Source organism: Lissotriton helveticus, chromosome 2_1 (assembly GCF_964261635.1).
Source record: "Lissotriton helveticus chromosome 2_1, aLisHel1.1, whole genome shotgun sequence".
Lineage (NCBI taxonomy): Eukaryota > Metazoa > Chordata > Amphibia > Caudata > Salamandridae > Lissotriton > Lissotriton helveticus.
Window position 1 is genome coordinate 1,793,827,455 of NC_136059.1, and position 16,202 is coordinate 1,793,843,656.

General features: G+C 40.6%; 1 protein-coding gene across 6 annotated transcripts in view; it reads left to right on the plus strand.

The window, feature by feature from the left end:
• ANK2 (ankyrin 2) overlaps positions 1-16,202 on the plus strand; it is a 1,987,506-nt gene that overhangs the window by 1,276,210 nt on the left and 695,094 nt on the right. For 5 of the 6 annotated variants that reach the window (XM_078676735.1, XM_078676733.1, XM_078676736.1 and 2 more), the window contains 2 exons: positions 3,339-3,524; positions 5,983-6,006. In XM_078676735.1, coding sequence (XP_078532861.1) covers positions 3,339-3,524; positions 5,983-6,006 — 210 coding nt within the window. The remainder of the gene's footprint in view (positions 1-3,338; positions 3,525-5,982; positions 6,007-16,202) is intronic. The other variant, XM_078676739.1, reaches the window with a different exon arrangement.

Genomic DNA, 16,202 nt, shown 5'->3' on the forward strand with positions numbered 1-16,202 from the left:
TGAATGTTCTTGGTTGGCTTTGAAATTCAATGCACGACTCAGTGATAAGCTGAAAATGGGGGATCCAAAACGACTTGACATTATGAGAAAATCTGGGACAAATTAGACGTTAATTTAGGACAGTGTAAACCATGCTGACAACAGTCATACACATGTTTCTGGCATCACTCATGCATCTGAGGATTTATGCGTAACTGCTTCTGCCCTTCCCATCATAGTTCTACAGCAGTACAGTTCTGGAGAAATACAGAACAATGTTGAAAGACTCAGGGGCTGATTACAAGTTTGGTGGACGGGTTACTCCATCACAAATGTGGCGGATATCCAGCGCGCCCTAATACGAGTTCCATTATATCCAATGGAACAGAATGGAACTCGTAACAAGGTGGACAGTACATCTGTCACATTTGTGATGGAGTAACCCCTCCACCTAACTCGTAATCAGGCTCTCAGTCAGTTGGTTCTTCTTTACACCTCGTGCTCCATTACACCTTTTATGAGACTATCAGTAAAGCATTCAAACTGAGCCCCCTAAAGCTTTTTCAGAATGTGTTACAAAAAAATAGGCTAACATTCATAGCTGAAATTGCACCCTGGACTTTCTAAGTCGAGAACTAGATTGCATTGTTCAATAGATGTATCTGAAAAAATAACAAATGGATCAAAACATCTCTCCTAACAAAATGAAGAGCATGTAATAGGTTTATGTTAATATGCAAGTAACTGAAAACAGTAATCCTAATGTGTTGACAAACATACAATACCGTTGATTTGAGAATGGACACCTGATTTTAGGAGCTAATTTTAAATCAAATATTGGAAACGTCAACTGGAAGCAGATGTTAGGTGTTGCTTACCCTCTTTCAATAAGGAAAGTTGTTACTAAAGACCCAAGTTCAGTTGTAGAAGTCGTAAAATAATGAATTTGGAAGGATTTCAAACCGCAAGGCTGAATAAACGTTTGGGTGCTCATTAGATAAGGGTTACTGTCAACTTTGGAAGAAGTTAAATTCTTCAGCTAGGTGATGATGCTCTTCTGGAGGGGATTACAGAAATGAATCCATCTCTGCAGTGGAAGGCAGGAAAAATCGAAGAGGACCATTTTTCAGTCTATCTGACTGCAGAAAGATATGCCATCCAGAAGTCTTTCTAGTGGTCAGAAGGAAGGATGTGGTGTCTTAGAATGGTCCCTCTCTAGTGCCCCCAACATACTGATTCTAGATGATGAATGTTCACACTATGGTTTACGAGGGTGTGGGGCCTGATTTGTAAGGGGATGTCACAATGCAAGCCTGATCCCCTGCCCACTTGCCAGCTTTGATTGGCAGGGACTTCCTCCAGGGGTGGCTCTCTACCAGCAGTACCTTCTGACAAACACTCTTGCCCTTTCTGTCCCAGGCATGACTTTCCATGAGCAAGCCACTCCACCAATTTTCTAGATAATGTTGTCATTACAATACTTGTGTACCAGTGTCCAGCATGGTTTTCTTCACCCTTTTTAAACTAAGAAACACACATAGGAAGAATGTCTGGCCATTTTGTATTATTTTTTTATTGTAAAAGAAATCTTTTCTTGCTAGGTAGATACTCATATGATTCTAAATAGTGTGGAAATGCTAGAAAATTGTTTAAAAAGAGCACACTCATAGATTTGTGTCTGTTGACATGGCCCATAAGCATATGCACAGTGATTCTGCATTGCAGAGAGCTGACATGTGTAGGGTTAGCTAAGTAGTGAAATTAAAAATATATATTTTTAATGTCTTTTTCATTTATTTAAAACTTTTTCTGCAAACTATTCTCTTCTCCTCTTACAATCCCTTGTGAAAATGAGGTAGAGAGCTGCATTTTTGCCCCATTCTTCTGCACCAATTATATGTGGTATAAAGTAGCACCTTCCATACATTATAAGGATATTGCAAGTCGCCAAGGAGTTCCATAACCATATTTCACCTAGCACTCAGGAACCTCTTCTCCACTCGCTCTCACACTGATACCAAACATCCCCCGCAGCCGCTGTGGAGGACGCTCCTTCTCCCACCTCGCCACCTTGTCCTGGAACACCCTTCCCTTCCACGTCCGCATGTCACCGTCACTGATAGAGTTCATGAAAGGACTCAAGACCTCTCTCTTCAACTAATACCCTTAGGGGTGATAAGCCACCTTTTTTAAGTACTATTTGATTGGTATAGAGGAACGAGGCCAAAGGCTGAGTTCCTTTACAAGATTATGGAACTCTGAGGTGACCTGCAATATCCGTATCATGCATGCCAGCAGGTAGTTTACCATACAATACATGGTCCCACCATCATCTTTCAAGCAAACCACTTAAAAGCTTGGTGCGTAGCTCTTTCATATGAAAGAGCCGGCATGTTTTCAAATATGAATATTAAAACTAAAACCCCTATTGCAAAATTAAACACATCAAAAACCTGTTAGATATTTGTTGCAAGCAGATATTAGAAACCATTCAATACCAGTCAGTTAAAAAATGTTCAAAAGCTGCAGTAGCTCGGAACGTGTAGACACTTGCAGAAAGATTGTAGCTTTTCTCTACCTAAGGAGTGCAACCAATTAACATATTCTCCTTTCTCGCAATTGTAAGCAAATAAAATAGAGCAGAAGAAAGAAAAGCAACTTTCTGTGCTTCTTCTATCCTCTGTGACCAGGTCTGCCTTTTGACTCTTGCAGCAGGCACTGTGGCGTCAGAACTCAAATGTAATAACTTTATAATAGTGGAGTTAAGAATCTTTTCATTAGTAAGAACTTAGTGACTGACATTTATACAGGGATCCCATATATTATATCTGCTTAATTCATGTGGAGATTTTTTTTTAAACGGATGGTTGTGGCAAAGCCATTTCAAATGCTTGTGAATGGCCAAAAAGTGGCTTCTGTGAAGGTGTTGACCTACCTTACATTGCATTTCTTTAGGACACTGTGCTGGAATCACCTACATTTACATATCAAGGTCCCCGATCACAATTGATTTTAGGAGTCTTATGGAATGATGGAGTAAGCAAGTTGCTTAAGGCAAACTTAATCATCTTAAGTCATCACCTAAAATATTTTGTGCATCAGGCCTTACATTTGCCATGATAATGACACTTGAAATACAAATAACTGTGAACAGAAAAACGACTTCACATTCTTCCTGCAGCATTTGATGTGGCATTTTGGGAAGTCACTGAACTACTACAAAGAAAAAGTAAATTTATTTAAAAAATGGTATCTTTGTGAAAATGTGCTGTTTCTTTCTCTTCAGGGATTTTACCAAGTGCCAAGCAGAGTGCACTCAATGAACCAATGCTTATGTATCTATCTTTAACATCTCACAGGACGGCTTCACTCCGCTAGCTGTGGCACTACAGCAAGGACACAACCAGGTGGTGGCCATCTTGCTGGAGAATGATACCAAGGGTAAAGTCAGGCTGCCTGCTCTGCACATCGCTGCTCGGAAAGATGACACTAAGTCAGCAGCTCTGCTGCTCCAGAATGACCACAACGCAGATGTACAATCGAAGGTGAGTGGCGCCTCTCCGACTCCGAGCCCTTTATCCCCGTTGGATAGCATAGAACGACCTCACTGACATCAAGCATTGTCCACTTGCAGGATGTTTAGTGAGGTTTTTCCCTGGGTTGTCCTCAAGAACGGACAACAGTGAGGTTGATGATGATGATAAGAAATCTATGAGATGCAACAGCAAAACCAAGGGGTTTCCTGGCACTCTGGTTAAATATGTGTCTGACAAAAGAATACATAGAAGTCAACGGATGAGTTTGTATGGTTGTGTGAAAAAGGAGGGGATTGGATGACTCCTGAGAATGATCAGGAGTGTGTTGTAAGCCTTAGGTGTGGTGTAAAGAAGGCTGCATTGAACTGATAACTATGCATGAGCGGTCTTGTAAAACTGAAAAGTATACAGTCCTTGCTACAATCTATTTATCTATAACCTTAGTAATACCCTAAAATAAATAGTATCTGATTGTGTAGGTGCATTCAATATCTCATCCATTGTGCAGTAGACAGGTGTCCCAAGTAAACAATTAAACCATTGAAACGGTAATGCTCATACGAGAACATACTAGGAAAAAAGAAATGCCAGTTAAATGTCCTACAAGTGTACACTACGGATTCCAGCATAAGGCCCTGTTTATGAGTGCCCTGCTAAATACTGATATAAGCTGTATCTCCTATTGCCATATGTATCGGAATTATGAGTACTGTAGTCATTACCACACCCCACACTTTCTCCCGGTAAATTTCAGCTGGTCACACTGGGCAAAATGCACTTAGGGGGAAATTCTTGGAAAATGTAGATACGTTTAGAAATAGTTAAGAAATTAACCAGTTCTACATTTCATTCGCTATTTGTCTTGGGGAAACTCAAAATAGGAGCACTTGGTAAGTACTCCTTCTCCAATATAGTTGTATTTCCTAGGTGTGGTTAATACTATTGAACTTTCTGGGGCACTTGTAATTGGGTGGCCTAAATATTTTTTTAGCAACTTAAAGATCATATTTCTATATACAAAATTATTATCCCAATATACCTAATAAACTCCTTGCATGTATTATTTAAATTGGCACATGCGTTACATATAGCATCATTTCCCCACATAGTTTGTTCAGTCTGTTGTCACTGGGAAGTTCCAAGACTATAGAGAAGCGTGAGGAGTCAGGCGCAGAGCCTCTCTAAAGTCAGAGACTCCTGATCTGACTTACCATATTCTTTTTCTGGTCATTTACAAGGGGAGAAAACGTATTTCTTATAATCTCCTCTGTGTCTCTGATATCATTATCTCCATAAATAACAAAAGGAATGCTTTGCCAGCGACAGATGCCTGGTGGACTATCCAATTCTGCAAGCCACACTTATCCTTCAAAACCTTAGTGTAAGGAACTCCCTAACTCCCATTAATCCCAATGTCTTGCCTCTCTCCTTGGTGCTGTGTTTCTCAAAATTGAAACCTGTGGCATTTTACCCCGCTAAGTTATAAATACTTTTTAACATCAGCATATGTATTCGGTTAGCTTGGTCTCAAAGGCTGAATTTGAGGGTGGGAACCACAGTACTACCTGGCTGTCTACTCCTATCGGTGCCACATCCACAGCTCTCCCACCACCAGTGCGCTAAATTGGCACCAAAACTCCCAGGCCCTACATTTTCTGTTTCAGTTACAGCGGATGCTGATACCCTTTCCATGAAGATGTTCAGAAACTTTGGTATCCGGCACTCAACCTTGCATCTATAGGCCGTTCAATGCTTGTACATACTGAAGTGTGGGGTTGTAACAGCATAAAAACCTATATTTTGCAAACACTTTCATATGCGTTCCGAATGTGTTAATATTCTCTAGCAATACATTCATGTTCCAAAGAAACAGAGAATTTAAACATTGTCTCAATAACCCCAAACGACTAACATTGTTAAAAAAAAAAAGAGAATGAAACATTCTCCCACATCTGAAACCTCCCCCTCCCTGTGGAAGACAATATCTTCCCGTTCTCGACCAGTCCCCCGCATTCATGCAGTTTTTATACTGTAGAAATAAATGATGAGATTGCACAAAAAACATCCCTCAGTAAACAATGCGACGATACCCTTGCGAGCACCTCGCTCTCTGACTAAAACTCTGAGCATGTTACAGCTCCAGGCAGGAAGCATCTGTCACAGCCAATGCACTGTTAGCTGGCTGTGCCTAGTGTATACAATTCTGCTTTTCGTGTTTAATTTATGATGCACATTACGGCGAAACCTGGCTCACCCTGATAATTGTGTGTGTTGCTCAGCCTGGGGTAATGGTGATTGCTTGTTGCTATTTATTTGAATTGATAGAATGCAGATAGACAAGAGTTGGCTTGAAATAACGTTGTATTTCATTTAAAAAGCATGGAATAGTGTGTGTTCTTTGCTGTGTGGTTCATGTTCTCTGCCGTGATACTAATGTGTGTTCTTTTTCCAAATTATGCTGCCTCAGATGATGGTGAATAGGACGACCGAGGTACAGAATCATGAGATTACTGTAATATGTTACCTGTCCTATTGTTTAACGCTCCCTGCTCCTCTATCCATGCAAGAGGCAGAGTCATTTCAGTGTAATCTCTTTTCTTCCTAAATCCCATGCCAAGCTTGATGTCCCATCTTTGCATAACTCTGTAGCTGTGGATCTCTGCAGGACTTAGTTAACTGATGTTCTAGGATAATGAGCGGTACACACGGATGAATACTTTCTTTAGCAATTTCAGGACTATTTGCTTGACGTTAGGTAGTTTTTTGTTCCCATAACACCTCAGAACAACAAGCTAAGCAAACAACACCACCAACAAAGGGCCCTAATCAGCAAAGTTCTATGGTTGGACAAACTACTCCCATAGCGGGTCCATGGACGAAGTTAAAACCTAGAGAAAAAACCTTTTTAATGCTGTACTGTCAATATTTGTGGTTGATTTAGATGTGATTCATTTTGCATGCTAAGGATTGCTTGCATTTTTTATATTTCTTAGGCATGCTGTGTTTTACCAACATGTGTTGACTAGAAACTTCTGAACTGACCCTATGTTACTGTGTTCAACAACGCTGGGCCAACAAGAAGGCTGCGTGGTGAGAACATTTGGCCACACCTAAAGTCATTTGGGAACCAATGCCCTATCTTACGTGGTGTAGAATACTTTGAGAGACTTAGATATTTTTACTTCGGGATTCCTGAACAAACCTAACAATAGGCTTGCCATAAGGGTAGAAACATCACCAAAATGAACATTTGCCAAGAACATGTAACACATAGTCGGAGACTTCCTTCAAGCTAAGAAATAATATTATTTTTTATAAGTTCTGTTACAATTGGCCTTTGTCTCAGCCATGTTTCAGAAGATATTTCAGGTACTTGGTATAGAATAAATGGCTATATGCACTCCCATCCTGAATGCCTGGTCTTGAAAACCTGTAGTTGGAAAAACCTGAACTCTAAAAAATATAACTAATGCTTTCCACCCATAATTTTACATGCTTTTACTTGGAGAACAGTGTGATGCATACAGTATTTTATTTAGTGTTAGGATGTGGAAGGCGATAGTTAGTTGTATACTGCCTAAATTGGGTCAACGGGTACTCAAGGTTCTAAGGAATCTCACAGTAAATCAAAGTAAAACTAAAATATGCATATTTTGAGAAGTATATTTCAATTAAATGCACACTCCGACTACAGGCTCTGCTTCTCTGTAGCACTTTCTTATTTTTGTTTAATTCTAAGAGGAGTCATTTATCTTTTGATTGCGGGGTGCAATACATTTGCATTGTTGACATGTTTGCCGCCTCAGATCCTTATAAACAGCACTTACAAAAAATCTGAAAAAATACTACATAAAATGCTTTGATAAAACTTGGACAAAATTCAGCTTTAATGGAGATTGTGTGTGCTGGCGAGCGTACTGTTGCATATGCTACCGTTTTATGTTTTTTTTTTTGCATCTTGCCCATTGGGTCTTGCAGAATGGATTTCGGTGGGCTCCCATTATATGGTGTCAGTGCTACAGATAAAGAAAAGCCATTCTCCAGGGGCCTGTATAGGATGACATTTTGGCATTTCTAAAGGTCCTAGGTCCCCCTAAAGCACATTTTATTGGACTAAGCATCACCTTCAAGCGCTTTGAAGATGTGTTACTTTTATTCAATGCTCAAAGGCTTTAAGAAGAAAGTTGTGCTAGATATAGCAGACTAATTCTCATAGACGTTTAGGATAACATGCCACAAAGGGAAGGGAACACCCTCTTAATGGTGTGACTCAGAATTTCTGAGTGAACTGGATCACACTCGCTATCTCTCCCTCCCCCGTCTCACCCTGCTGCTGGGATTCCACTGCATCAAACTGTGTGCTTTCTGTCAGGTGTCGCTTCCACCTCCTCTGAACATCATGGTCGCCTAGCAACCAACTAGCATCACCACACTGCTGCATCATTACAGGGCCGGCTCTAGGCTCATGGTGGCCCTGGGCAGGGAGCGTAGGTAGGGGTCCAGAAGAGGGGGTCCGGGCGGGGCGGAGCGTGCAGGCCAGTAAAGAGGGGAGGGGGTCAGGGTGTTTAGAAGTGGAACAGAGCCGGAGGCCGCCAAATCCCTGCCAGGGGCCACCACGCAAATATGTATCCATCCTCAGAGGATTAATATATTCAGGATATATATTGGCGTGGTGGCCCCTGGGGTTTGGTGGCCCTGTCCAGGTGCACAGCTTGCACATGCCTAGAGCCGGCCCTGATCATTAAAGTATATTGAAAGGCTCGCACAAGTAGCAATGCGCGCCAGGACACCCCCTTCTATCACTACTCCTCCACTCTATGTCCTGCAGAGAGGAAATGTCAGAGAAGATAGCTTCATAGATTTTGCAAAAAGAATCTGTGTTAATATCAGCATTATGATAGATGTATATAGTATGCACAGCGTGGCTGTAGTATGACATGCTGAAATTATGATGTTTCTGTAAAATGAAAAATTGGAATGTCTTTGGCAAACATAAGCAATACAGCCAGTTACAAATCCTGAACTGTTACTTATAAATCCCCACCACAAACGTATAATTAAATGTTAACACATTGGATGGCATAGTGTAATATCTTATTTTGTTACAAAGAATCGTTTGCTGCCACTATTTAACAGTGATTTCAAATTATAGCATATAATATTCAAATTTAAATCCTACAATCCCCAATGTGGAGAGGTGTGGGGCAGCGGCTGCTGCCGGAGGCAACTCAGCTCAGCATCATGTGACTCTGGGCAATAGCTCACTTAATCTACTCGACGGCACCACAGTGCCTGGATACCATTACAGGTGATAAGTTGCGCTTTACGATTCTATAATTAATTAATTAACTTCAGGATGAGCCAACGTGAGAAGTATCTCGGCGCCCTGCCATTGGTTACATTTGAATACCTTTTTCTTTGGTCCTCAAATGCAGAGCCCAACATTGTCACCTGCCATCTTATAGTATTGCGCATGGTCCTGTTTATCTCCTGGATATCTGGGTCTGTATCATGATCAGGTGTTGTGTGCGGCACACAGAAGTGTTACTTTTTCGTGTCTACAGCACGTATATTAACTGAAAAAGTTAGTGCATGGTTTGCTAACACCAGAGCACAGAAACTCAGATGCAAGCTGTACCATCAGTAGGACGTGCACTAATTTGATGATTTTTTCAAGTTAATGTAAACTCTGTACACGTGAAAAAGAAATACCCATTCTGTGTTAGCGCAGCACAGAAAGTGGGATCATGATACACCCCTGGAGCTTTAGCTAATGCTCAAAAGTACTTTTTCTAATACCTACTAAAGTATGACCCATACCAATAGGTTTAGACCGGATTTTATTAGGTGGAGAAAAGGGTTAGATTACTGGGTAATATACTACATGCATTGGGCCTAGTGATTGCTCATGCCTCACCAGACGGATAGATTGAGGAGAGGAACTGACGCCCTTCCAAAGATTTTCAAAAGAATTGACCCATTTGAGTAATTTGTAAAACATTCTTATGTCAATTAGTTTGCAATAAAATATTAGATTTGGAGGCACACTTTGTTGACACAGAGGCAAATTACCTGCCCTGCAAGTCTTTTCTCAGACTATTGAGTACATTATATTTACTTCACATTTACTCTATGGTGCATTATACGTTTTGTCGCTTTAAATCACATGTGAAAGTTTGCTACAGAGCTGTGCTCCCTTGCTGCCCCTGCTTTATAGAGGCTTGGACTTACCTGAAGATCTTCCCACATGACGAATCTTCCTTTCAGATCTGGTGCCCATTTGCAGAGAATGAACATTGTAGGTTCTGTTCCTGAACCATGATTCATGTAGTTGTTAGCTTGGACACTGAGAATGTAATTCTTGATTCAGTTACGTAGTGGATTAACATGCCGCAGAAACAATTAAAAGTAGAAATTCAGATTAAAAGGAAATGTTAAGCATGTGCACTGCACTCTCCCAGTGCCTACTCAAGTCAACGTCATCAAGTGACTACATCTGCAAATGTTTGCTTTTTGTTCATACACAATGGCCAAAGCCCAAGGTTATCTATTACCAGGAAGGACAAAAATGCACAGATTTTTGGGGGGGAAGAAGACTTCCCCAGGTTGCACTCCTTCAGTCCTAAAACTCTCGTAGGCTGGAACGCAGCTCCCCAAAAAGTCACTGGAAATCCTGAGATATGCATTATTCCCATCTCATGTGATTCCTTTGAATAACAGCGCGATAGTAGATTATTATTGTCAGAATACCACCCGAGATATATGTCATGTCCCAAAGATCATCTACAAAAATGTCACCCATTGGAATTAATATTAGAAATTTACGCCCAGTAGAACAATATGTTTTAAGCAATATTTCCACCCCAGTATTTATGTCAATAATCCTCCATAATCCAAGATTTAAGATATATGTTTCCATTATAAACCATGCAAAGATTGTGGCTGGGCTAGGCAAAGTGACATGTTGCTTGCCCTAAACAGTTGAGTAACCCTTGAATTTGTATGTCTGAATATCATGTACAAAATAGCATCAGACATAGATATCCTGTCTCCGATGTTGTTTATAAAGAAATTGACCCACAGTATAAAGATTTCCGATTACTAACTCCAATGGGGCTATATGTTTGTAGGCCATATTTAGGGCATGATGTTTATGTCCACCGTATTCTGACAAAAATATTCCGATGCCAAACTCTTTTGAAACACACCAGAGCAATAAAGCGCCCCCCTGCTGGTGACTCCCTAAATAGTGGTCTAGTCTTATTGTGATCTAGAACTATTGTGGGGTGAATCTTCAATATTAAATAAACAGTTCGAAGTTAATAAAACATGCTCGAACTGAATTTAAATTTAATCTTCAGGTTGACCTATCAAACAACGATAACATACCTTTACCCACTCAGCTCATAAGGAAATGGAAAAAACTTGATATTGACAATCTCAATGCCCTACTGGAAAAACATCGCCCTTGCACTAAGACTACTGTTCAACAGCTCTCCTCCACAGTACAAAACTGGCTTCTTTCAGCCATTGATTCCATTCTGCCTAAAACAAAGTTAAAACAAAACACCCATCGCTCTCCTGCACCTTGGTTCAATGATATTTTACAAAATGAAAAAACTAAATGTAAGAATCTCGAACGTCAATGGAGGAGGTTTTACTTACTTGCAGATAAGGAAAAATATAAAATTCAGCTAACAGCTTACCAAAAACAGTGTAACAAAGTCAAAGCAGAATTCATCTGCACAAAAATCACAAATGCTTTAGACCACTCTAAAACACTTTTCAAGTTAGTCAAAGAGCTGGCGGGATCCAATACGTCCCAACCTCCACCTGAGCTAAACAAAACGCAATGTGACATGTTAGCCAACTTTTTTATTCATAAAGTTGATAAAATTCACCAAGACATCAACTATGCTGCCAATGAACACGACTTCACTCCTGAAGCGACCCCCAATTGCTCATCACATACGTCAGGTAATACCATAGGTAGTACTGATTGCCCTTCCTTGGATGATACATCTTTTGCCACACTAGATAGTTGGCCCCTGCTGAATCCTGACATGGTTCAAGGGCTACTAAAAACCATCAAATCAGGCTCTCCTAGAGACCCACTGCCATGTTCAATCTTAAAACAACTAAGCAGTAACGTTCTAACTACAATTACCGATCTCCTTAATACGTCGTTACTTGAACAAACTGTACCCAGTGAATGGAAGCATGCGATGATTCATCCACTCTTAAAGAAAGCTGGCGCAGACCCCAACCTGCCAGCTAACTTTCGCCCAATATCATTGCTACCCACCTTTGCTAAATTATTAGAGAAGCATGTTCATCGTTGCCTTACAGATTTCATCACCACTCATGATCTGTTACCATCTCACCAGTCGGGATTTCGTGCAGGTTTTTCCACTGAGTCTACATTGCTAGGAGTGACCGAAAACATCCGTCGCATGGTAGATAAGGGCGAAACAGTAGCACTTGTGCTACTCGACCTCAGCGCGGCATTCGACACCGTGTCGCATGCGGTCCTCGCCCAGACTCTCCACTCCCTAGGTATTCGCGGGGCAGCTCTTAATTGGATCAGATCACTATTAGAAAATCGAACGTTTCAGGTATTTTCGCAAACTGCCTGTTCTGATACAAGGACATTTAAACACGGAGTACCTCAGGGCTCCATTCTCAGCCCGTTGCTTTTTAATGTTTATATGAGTCCCCTGTCCAAGATTGTGGAAGACACTGGGCTTTTAATGTTTTCTTACGCTGATGACTCTCAGCTGCTTTTTTCACTATCAGCAGCAGACGCTGACAATTCATCCTCCCTACAACTCGGACTTAGTAAAATCGCCGGTTGGATGCAGAAAAACTTTCTAAAACTTAACGGCGAGAAAACCGAGTTAATCGTGTTGGGTAAAAACAAAGATCTTTGGGGACCCCAACACTGGCCATCTGAAATGGGTACCCCCCCTACCCCTGTCGCGCATGCCCGCAACCTGGGAGTCATTATTGACGACTCACTCAGTCTACACCAGCAAGCAGTAAAAACTTCATCCACCTGCTTCGCCATATTGAAATGGCTTAAAAAGATCTGCTGGATGCTACCTGAAAACACCAAGAAAACAGTTGTCAACGCCCTGATCACATCCAGATTAGATTATGGCAATGCTCTGTACCTGGGGGCAAATAAAGCTACTGTCCGCAGGTTACAGTCAGTACAGAATGCAGCAGCCAGAGTACTCTGGAAAATTCCCATCACTACTCCAACTACCAAATACATTAGGAAACTACACTGGTTAAAAATTGAAAATCGGGTCAAATTCAAATCCCTATGTTTCATGCACAGGATTTCCACCAACACCGCCCCAAAATACCTACAAAGCCTGATGCGCCCCTACCGTCCTTCTAGATCTCTTCGGTCCTCTATGGCAAATAATTTTGAAATCCCAAAGATCAAGTTGTCACGCATGGGTGGCAAGTCCTTTTCTTTTCTAGGACCCACACTTTGGAATTCAATGCCACACACATTGCGGTCTGAACCAAGCTACATCAAATTCAGGAAAGCCCTAAAAACATGGCTATTCAACATCTAATTCCTGTAACCGCATTGACACTGGGATCTGTCGCGCCGGGAAACCCTTTGCTGGGTAGCTGTGCGCCATATAAATTCAAACAAATAAATAAATAAATAAATAAACTGAAGTGAAACGTATATTTTATACATGACCAAAATGTTCCTTAAACAAATACAGTAGCAAGGCTATAGGACAAGCTAAAATGTAGTCTCTTACCCTAAAATGTCGTAAGCTTGTTTTCAAAGATCTTGAACTAGAAGCTTTTGGAAAAAGGTTTTTGTCTGTTGGCAGCCAATCCCAACTGTAGTCCAGGATGACATTTTTGAGGTCTTTGGACCCTCCAGGGTAGGCCTGCTGCTTTTACCGGGTGATACATATTTCTACCCGTTGGCTGCGATGCTGGTAGTTTTGTGATTATTTGCAATCTCTGGTTATATCCCTTTAATTGCTCATTGCTGTAGCTCTTGAACTAATAACATGCCTTATTGCTTACGTGGGACACAGCCTGTGGAATGCTACATTCTAAAGTTCAGATTTTGTGGGTTAGAATAGGTAGCGAGCCCTACCTTTTTTTATCTAGAACAACGGAGCACCAAAGGAGTGTGCTCCTCAGGTAATGGTTAACCCAATCCTACTTAAACTAGCTGACACGGTATCACAAACTTTCAAATTTTACATTAGAAGTTGGACAGAGTTGGAAATTACACACTTTGCACAGTCTGTAAGATTTAAATGTTTACCAAATCGCAAGTCCACTTTCAGGAAAAGTTCCCAGCAGAACATAAAACTTTTTTTCAAGCGAATTGTCTCACAAGAGCCTTGTTTTCTGAGAGAATTCTTCTAAAAGTGGAGTTCTTGTTGAGTTTCTTCCTTGGAAACCTACTTTTATTTCTCGTTCGTATTAGTATACTTTTCCAAATTTTTTAAAATGTGTGCAAGTCACAACAGTGCATTTTTTAGTCGTGAAGGATCACAGAGGTCATAGACAGGTCCAAGGGCACTCTTACTGAATTCATCTTCACCTCTTCAAGGGGGCATGGCATCCCTGTATCATGACATCTCTCAGGGAAATCCTTTCTTGAGAGCTTATCACTAAAACTTGGTTGTTGTACATAGAAAGTTTCTACTGATTACAGTATAGCCCCCGGTTGGTGGGCTTTGTTTCACAATTTAGGAAGAATAAGCTCATCTTAAAGAATAAGCATATTTCAAAGTCCTAAGCTTAACACCAACTCTAATGTGTTTTTTTTTTTGTTGGATAAATCGCTTAGAATAGGACTAGAATATGCTGTATAATCTATTATTGTTATACTTAATTTCTCTCTCAGCATTTATGGTTTTCTTCGCATGGCTCATTGGGTCTCGCGTGGTTCTAGGATGTTTATTCTTTTATAGCTTTGCATGTGTCCTTTTATTTTTGCATATCCTTTCACTAGCCTACACATGTGTTATTTGAAGCATACAGAATTAATGATTAAGGCATGGTCACAGGGTGTCTCTCCATCATCATAGACTCTAGTGAGAGTCTTCATGCCTCATAGGGTGGAGTGCAGGGGGAGGTGGGGGGGGAAGGCCTCGGGGAAGGCCTTGGGGAGGGGGCTGAGGAGGGGGGGGGGGATGGGGGGAAACCAAAAAAGAAAAACTGGCAAATTCGGTCACAGACTATGTTGTATTAAAAGTATTAGGAGTAAAAGCTACAGAAATGTTAAAGAAAAGCAAAACCGCATCATATATTTTAAGGAGAATGGGTGTCTAAAGCTTATCAGGCTAGTCTTTCAAGTTAATACATGGGGAGGATAAGCCTCTGTACTTGGAATGTGGCAGGCCTCAATCATAAAGATAAAAGGGCCCAGTTATTTCAATTAATACAACAAAACCCGGTTGATATATTATGTCTCCAAGAGACACATATCGCATACTCTGACAGGAACTTACTTAAACTACCAGGTTATAACCTAATGGCAGCTACATCACAAACAACTAAAACCAGAGGGGTAGCCATTTTCGCTAAACCTATAATAGGCCCCCCAATTCGTAAATTAGCCGATAAACATGGCAGATGGGTCATAATTCAGCTTCAGCAAGATATCACTATCTGCGCAATCTATGGTTCAAATTTAGATGACCCTGCTGTTTTTCGAGAGCTCGAAATTGAATTGGCCTCTTGGTCAAGTTCCCTGGTCTTTTGTGGAGATTTTAATATCGACATAGGGCAATCCTCTGGGAATTTTTTATCTCAAAATTATAAAGGGCGAAAACCAAAGTCATATACAGCATTGGGTCAGATGATGAAAAGTCACAACTTGGTTGACGTCTGGGGCTTACTTCGGGGGCCAAATGTGGATGGCTATACATATTTTTCTTTCCCCCACAACAAATATGTTAGAATCGACTATATTATGTCAAGTATAAATCAGAAAGATATTATAGAAATAATTAAATCCCCGAAAACCCTATCTGACCACAATGCACTGACCTTTACCTTTGACACGGCTAATTTAGTTAAACCAACAATACAGTGGACTTTTGATAGGAGGCTACTGGTTAATCCAGAATATATAGCGTATATTAAATCTTGGACCCAGTCCTTTTTTGACTGTAACCAGTTTAGTGCACCCCGTATTATAGTATGGGACTGTTTTAAAGCAGCATTGAGAGGAGAGACCATTTCCTTTGTTGCTAATAAGCGAAAGCTAGAAAAACAATCCAATATGGAAATGATGCAGGAGTTGTCCAATCTTGAGGCCCATCATGCCACCCAGTTAAATCTGTCTCGTAGAGGGCAAGCCGATCCTACCTTAGATCCTGGGAAAATCTTAAATAAAATAATGATCTTAAAAAATGAGATTAATAGTACGCTAATTCAAAAAGCCGCGGAAACCTATCAGGTTAATAAGGATAGGCTGTACGAATCAGGGGAAAATGTGGGGAAGCAGTTAGCACTACGCACACGACAAAAGCAATCATTGAGCAACATTAAAAAGATAGAATTTGAGGGAAATGAATATACTACCCCCAAAGACATTGTTAAAGTATTTCAAAAATATTATCAAAAACTATATAGTAGTGATATTTCACATCCTGATAATGAAATTACAACATTCTTAAATAATTG